At 44.9% G+C, this 7660-nt stretch overlaps 1 protein-coding gene across 1 annotated transcript; it reads right to left on the bottom strand.

The window, feature by feature from the left end:
- Positions 1 to 5378: 5378 nt before the first annotated feature.
- On the bottom strand, positions 5379 to 7344 carry LOC122564295 (forkhead box protein Q1). Its single transcript, XM_043718968.2, has one exon. The coding sequence runs from the start codon at positions 6961 to 6963 to the stop codon at positions 6007 to 6009; it is 957 nt and encodes a 318-aa protein (XP_043574903.1). The 5' UTR covers positions 6964 to 7344; the 3' UTR covers positions 5379 to 6006.
- Positions 7345 to 7660: the final 316 nt, after the last annotated feature.

Raw genomic sequence — 7660 nt, forward strand, 5'->3', positions numbered from 1 at the left:
GTGAGCAAATGATCTGTTTCAGTGATATTGGTGGGCACTGGACAGGGCACTGGGCAGAATTCCCTGTTCTTCTTCAAAATAGTGTCTTAGAATCGTTTTTTTATATCCAGCTAAGAAGGCAATGGAGTCCCATTTTACTGCATCATCTGAAAGACATACTTTTATAGCACTCCCTCAGCGCAGCACTTGAGGGCCAGCCTTGATTATGTCCTCAAGTTTGCAGAGTGGGACTTTAACTTACAACCTTCATACTCTTAAGTAAGAGGCTACTTTATGTAACTTTCCCGATCACTGGCAAAATCAAGTTATGATCTATTTGAGGCTCTATATACACACATTAAAGTAGCTTGAATGTGAGGCAACTTGGCTCAGGCATAAGCACTTGAAAAGAACAAGCAGCACTACCATTGCTGAATCCTCTCTCAACATCCTGGAGATTAATGTTTACCAGAAACTGAACTGAACCCGTCATATAAATACTGTAACGATGTGAACAAGTCAGAAGGTGTGAGTTCTGTGGTGAATAACTCACATATTGACTCTACAAAGACTGTCCAGGGGAACAAGTCACGAGTGATGGAATTTTCTCCACTTCCTTGAATGAGTGCTTCTCCAACATGACTCAAGAAGCTCAACATCATCTAGAATTACAAAAGTGTAACAGAGCAGAAAGAGGCCATTCACCTATCCTGTCAACACCAGCATGCCAAAGGAGCAGCCTCACCTACTACCAATCTCCTGCTTTACCCCATATCCTTGCACATTATTTGAATTCAAATAGTCATCCAATATCCTTTGAAAGACTTAATTCAAACTGCCTCTACAACACTTCTGGGCAGTGCACCCCATACCCTAACAACTCGTTGTGAGAAAAAAATGTTTTTCTCAACTTTAATTTCGTTTATTTTGCAAATCACTTGCAACCATTGGTTCTTGATCTTTTTACAAACAGAAAACGATTCTCCCTATTTAATCTATCCAGCCCACTCATGGTTTTTAACACCTCCTAGCCTTTTTCAACTTCTTCAATCTAGATTCCAGCCTCGGGCGACTGTCTGTGTGGAATTTGCACATTCTCCCTGTGTCTGTGTGGGTTTCCACCAGGTGCTCCGGTTTCCTCACACAATCCAAAGATATGCAGGCCAGGTGAACTGGCCATACTAAATTGCCCATAGTATTAGGTGCACTAGTCGGGGTAAATATAAGGTAGGGGAATGGGTCTGGATGGGTTACTCTTCGGAGGGTCAGTGTGAACTTGTTGGGCTGAAGAGCCTGCTTTCAAACTGTAGGGATTCTAAATTCTAATTCTAAATTCTAAATCATAGTGAGGACAAAATTACTGTCTTCAACAGTACTCCATCCGTTAAACTCAAATACTCACTCCCTGCACCAGCAATGTGTACCATTTACAAGATGGCTCCATCAACTAGTCAAGCCTCCTTCAACAGTATTTTCCAACCTGTAACCTCTACCACCCAGAAGCATTTGGACAGCAGTCACGTGGGACCTTTGAGTTTTATTCCAAGACAAACACTATTCTGACTTAGAACTATGTTGCTGTTTTCTCATTGTTCTTGGGCCAGAATATTGGAATTCCCTTCCTAGCAGCACTGTGGGTTTTGCCAAATGGCAGTCGATGGCCTAGTACTATTATTACTGGACTGTTAATCCACAGACCTGGTAATGCCCTGGGGGCCCAGGTTCGAATCCTGCCATGGCAGATGGTGGAGTTTGAATTTAATTGGGGGGTGGTGTGGGAAATGTAGAATCAGGGGTTTAATGATGAACATGAATCCATTGATGATTGTTGAAAGAACCCATCTGATTCACTAACATCCTTTAAGGAAGGAAACTGGTTAAGCATACATGTGACTCCCAACCTGCACAGATATATATTTGACTGCTTAATTGCTGTTTGGACAATTAGGGAGGGGCAATTAATGCTGGCCTAGCCAGTGACACCCTCATTCCATGAATGAATTTTAAAAAAGGAACCGCAGCATTTAAAAGACAGCTTACAACCAACTCCTCCACTGCAATTAGGGACAGATAACAAATCCTGAACCAGCCACCAAACCCCATAACTCTCAAACAACAAAAAACAACCCTGGATATCCATTGATCATCCTTACTGTTCCAGCAGTCTCTCTCTGGCTTTACATCCTGACTGGGCTGCTAGAATTGATTTTGGTCCAGTTATAAAACTGTACAGAATTTACTGGAGACAAGTATTATTTCATGCATTGCAAGTTCTCAGTTTTTCATGCAGTAACTATGTGTTCCTTGGCATCTAGTTAGTCATTTTTAATGTAAAAAAAATGCTTTGTTCATAAACTACACTTTACAAAACATGTCAAACTGGACATTTCAGAAAATACAATAAAATACCACTTTTCTCAATTGAGCACTTCACACTCTTGGGAGTCTGAATCCAAATACAAAATCATGACATTAATTATATATTCTATCACAAGCACGGGCCCTGCAAGTTACCAGCTCATTGGTACACTGTGACTGAAAGGCCTTAGATTGGTGGCTTTACACCGCTGTGCTTTTGAAAGCTTTTGTTCTCTCTGTCCTGGACCTTACAATGGAAGACCTAGTTGAGTTGTTTCAGCTGAAGTGATAACCCTAACGATCGATGGACTCTCCAAGAATTCGCATCGCGAAGATCAAACAGTTGACGAATTAAAATATATTAAAATATTTATGTAGCGTTAGTCAGGTCAAAATGAACGAGCGGAGGAGAGGCGAAATCATCAGTGGTTACAAACCTGACTTACACACTTTATGCAAACCTTCCATCAGATTCGACTTCGCTTTAAAGTCAAGTATCACTTAAAATATTCGATGGAGGGAGGTAAATTAGGGTTTTCAAAAAAAAAGACAGACCTTAGCTCCGCTGCCAAAACACAATTCATTTTAAACGCAAATTACAAAAGTCAATCACATGGATACAAGAGAGCTCAGGTAAATTATTCAATTACAGAAGTGATGTAAAAGCACCGTTTTGATTCATAATTCGCCGCCTGTAGTGGGCCAGAACGGAGATTATTGGACCTCCCCGCTACTTGTTGGACCATCTCCCTGGCGCCACAAAGCCTCAATATAAATAACAACTCCAAAAGCAAGTCTTCAAGTTCTCTTTCACAGACACTTTTCATACAGGCAGATCATTCATCTAAACTGTGTTTACAGAAACTGGGAATCTTTCTAAAATAAACGTTTGCGTTTTTTAATTGCTGCTTTGAATAAACAGTCTGCCCGGCCTCAAAAGTGCAAATATGCATATACGTGTGACATTTACTAAACCTTCGCCGCGTTACACCCCAGCTATTTCAAACAGGTTGCTCCAGGTATTAACCAAACCCTGCTACTATCTAAAAGGTGCCTCTTTAAACCGCAATGGTGACAGAGTACAATCAGCAAATGGCAAAATCACCTTCCGACCCGCCGCTAAACTGAACACCTGTCCAGTACAATCCCACTCTACCGCCGATCACCTGTTTATTCTAAACCCTATGCTCATTTAACCTATCCATGGTTATGTTGCAACTCGTCCGAAATGCCACTTTTTGTCAGTTGCCAACAACAAAAAATGAAATTGCATTCCTCTAAATGAAAGAGACAGTCGACTCATGTACTATTGCTAACTCTCAGTGTGTGCTGTGGGAGTGCCAACAAAAGTGGTTAAACAAGATGGGTTGGTAACTGATTGGAGAAAACTCAAGCGATCGTGAACTGCCGAGGCAATATTCAACGAGACTGGCTGCTGAGAAATACACCTGTGCTTTTGTATCAGCCTGTATAGTATCTTAAACCTTGTGTCACTTCCGTGAGCTTTATAAACCGGTGATTGTGTTTGTACGGTTTTATTACCAACAAGATCGTCATAAATAAAGCGTCAAAATCTGTGGACAAAAGCTCAGGTCCTCAACACTGCTAACATTTCTGGGTCTCGAGAAGGGTTGAATCAAATAGATACAAACACAGAAGTTGCTGGAAAAACTCAGCAGGTCTGGGCAGCATCTGTTCAGAGACATCAAAGTTACCGTTTCGGGTCCTTGTTCTGAGGAAGGGTCACGGGACCCGAAACGTTAACTTTGATGTCTCTGCACAGATGCTGCCCAGACCTGCTGAGTTTTTCCAGCAACGTCTGTGCCTGTTTCTGATTTACAGCATCCGAGGTTCTTTAGGTTTTGAATCGGTTTGTCTATTGGACGAGTAGCGAGTAACTTTGACTGGCGAATATTCCGTACGGACAACAGGGAGGTGTGGACAGGCGGCCAGTGTTTACATCAAGCTCTGGGCGGTCTTCACGTTTACGCGTGGTTGGTCTGAAGCAGACATACATACCAGAGAAGTATGTGCATCAGCTGCACCCGAGACTTTGATGTTGCGATAGGATTCAACTTGTTTACATTTTGATCTCATTGACTCGGAGCTCTGAACGTGAATGGTCGAGAATGCATTATTTGATTTGGAAAGTTATTGGTGTTGGGGGTGGGGGTGGGGTTTGGTGGGGGGAGGAGGGGTGGCAAAAAAACCCTTTTTGATGTCCCAGGAGCGTGAGGAAGCATTGAGGCCTGTGCACCCTTAAATTGTCCGCATATTATTAGGTTTACACGCCCGTTTCCAGCACCAGCCCTCACGTTGGATACCCACATTGAAAATCCACCACCTTGTCCGTTCCTGGCTCCTATCTGATGTCAATACATTCCTCCTTAAAATACTATACCGCGTATCTGCGTGGGCGAGATGTATTCAGTGCTCGATAGAAACTGCCAGCTGATTCACTTTTGCAAGCGCCCTTGAGCAAGTTTCAACGGTGGCTGTACCTCTGGTTAATTTTAATTCTTGGAGATTAACTGGCCTGGAAGCATGGTAACACGGTGCCACGTGTTTGCATCCATCGCAATAATAGAGAAAATAATTAAAAGGGTGGCTTTTATTTAATTTACTGGACAGCTACAGAGATGGTCATTTCTTTTGTTGGGAATTAGTCTAGGAATCATGAATTTCACTCGGAGCAGGGTTGTTCCCTATTAACATGCGTTCAAAGAAAGAAAACGGTGAAAACTTTTTTTTATTTAAAAAGAAGTCTATACTCGCTGGCTGAAACGTGTAAACAACCTGGTTTGGCTCCGCCCCAAACGTTTCAAGTCAAATCGCGTTTCATAATCTGATCTCCCACTCTCTCATTTCAACACGCACAGGCGTTTGAAAGAAGAATTAACAGAAAACATTTCTCACGCGAATCCGATTCTTGTTATTTCACTGGTCCCCCCGAAACCGTCGTTTTCCCCACCCCACTTTTCAAATGACAGAGATGGAACCCAAGCGACTGTCAAATCAGTGCACGCCAGACGCTTATGGGGTTTGTTATCAAAGCTTTTATTTTACAATGTAAGGCTCATGCGTCTTTTAATAAACCAACCAAACAAAAAAAAACTACACACAAAAACATCACCTGCTTACGTTGGCAGTGGTCCCGTCTTGAAGTAACAGTAAGAAGATCTATTAAACTCATTCACTCGATTGGAGCATTGTCATTAATTAAACCGTTTAAACCCACAACATTATAAAGCCTATCTGGTTACCTCTTGTTTGGAAATCACAACTATAAATATTTTTTTTTTTAAAAATCACGTTAGCTTCTTATTTGGCACACAGTGATGCCGTCGTTTGAGGCAGGAATTCTGATAACCAGTTGATCACACGTTTATTTTTAATAAAAAAAACTACCTGTTCAGAAATGAACTTACTACAATCTCTGTAATATAGTGTTCCTTTAGGTTTACCAGACCAACTGGCTTTGTCGAGATACAGAAGAGCAAATATTGGGGACAAATAAAATTCCAACCAAAGTGTTTGCCAGGTCCACAGCGATGCTCAGGATGAGAAAAGCAACAGAGACTCGATTCAAAGTTCTAGAAACAAAAGTGCAGAAAGAGAGGCTCCATTTCTCTCCCTCTTTTGGAGTTTGTTCTTATTAAAGTCCACCTTCTAGACGATGAAAGACTCGATCTTGTAGGGGTGGTAGGTCTGAGGGTGCATCGCCGTTGGTAATCGGATGCCGGGGAAATTCCCCGTGCTCGGAATCGTGTCCGGGATGCATTTGGAGCTGGTGAAATGAGAGAGGCGGGGGGCCAGCACTCCGGGCTGGGAGGCGGCAGCGAAACGGTAAGGCTGCAGCATGGAGTTAGCAGCCGGGCTGATGGGGAACAATGCTGGCACCGGGCCGGAGGGACTGTAGGTGAGGAGAGGGTAAGGTAGAGGAGGTCTGCTGGTCCAGAACAGCCTGGTAGTGCCGTCCACAGGCACCTTGTCCTCCCGCCTCTGGAAAGGCGTGCTCAAGATGCTGTCGATGGCAAACGAGCTGGAGAACTTGACTCCTTCATCCTTGCTGGATGCTGAAGGGATGAGATCCAGGCGCTTGTCCCCCGGGCCGGCTTCCTTGAGGAGTTTGCGGCCAATCCGCTTCCTCCGGCGGCGGAAGACCCCGTCCGCGAAGGTGTACTCGCTGTTGGGATTCAGCATCCAGTAGTTGTCCTTCCCCCAGGGTCTGGACGGGTCACGGAGCACTTTGACGAAGCAGTCATTGAGGGACAGGTTGTGGCGGACAGAGTTTCTCCAGCCAGTGTAGGAGCCACGGAAGAAGGGGAACTTCTTCATCAGGTAATCATTAATCTCAGCCAGGGTCAGGCGGCCGGAGGCAGAGTCTCTAATGGCCATGGCGATCAGAGCGATGTAGGAGTAAGGGGGCTTGGGGCGCCTGGTGTAGGTTTTGCCCTTCCCCTCGGAGCCCGGGTTGGTGGGAGCTGGGCTGTTGGCTGTGCAGTCCCCATCCGACCCCAGCTCCTCTTCCACCGACAGGGGCGAGGGGACACTGCCTTCCGAGTCACTGCAGACCGCGGTCGCTTTATCCACGAAGCCCCTCTCACTCAGAACTTCCAAGTTCATGGTCGCTTGTATCGCTGACTTCCACAGAAAATCCCGAGCAGGAGGATCACAGGTATCAATGAGTTCAGAGAGACTGAGAGAGAGGTTACGTTACACACACAAAATAACAAAACAGCAAACGGGAATAAATGGCTCCTTTCCCACTCTCTCGACAGCTTACTCAGCACCCTGAACCCGGTCTGGTGCAGTGATTGAAAAGCGGAGGTCGCTTTCAGTTCAGGTTGTTTTGTTTTTTTGCTAAAGTTTCAGGCGCCCAGGTAGTTCGCTTGTGTCATGACCAACCCCCCCAGCAACCCCCTTAAATCTCCAGAGAATCCCAGAGACCTGTGTCATATCACTCCTCGATCCAGCCATCTCCACACCTCGCAGAGGGGGGGAGGGAGGATCCTGGGGGGGACGGAACGCTAGAGATTCGTTTCCAAATCTTCCCCCCACTCCCCTTTCCTGCTGCCGCCCCCACCCCCTCCTCAGCCGTGGACCCTCATTTGCGAGACCATCTACACAGGTGGCGGGAATTTGTAAACATAGTCGCTTAAAACGGAAGAATGCTGTTGTGACTTAATTTTGCAGTACCTTTCCAATCACCCCTCTACACCTGTTGGGTGGAATCTCCCTGAGCCGCTGTATAATTTGAACAGCGTGAAATCGACTCGGGCTATTTCCTGAACACTTACAGTAAATAAACCAGGAGGCGTGG

Source organism: Chiloscyllium plagiosum, unplaced genomic scaffold (assembly GCF_037043375.1).
Source record: "Chiloscyllium plagiosum isolate Xiang-an unplaced genomic scaffold, Cpla_swu_hap1 HiC_scaffold_34, whole genome shotgun sequence".
Lineage (NCBI taxonomy): Eukaryota > Metazoa > Chordata > Chondrichthyes > Orectolobiformes > Hemiscylliidae > Chiloscyllium > Chiloscyllium plagiosum.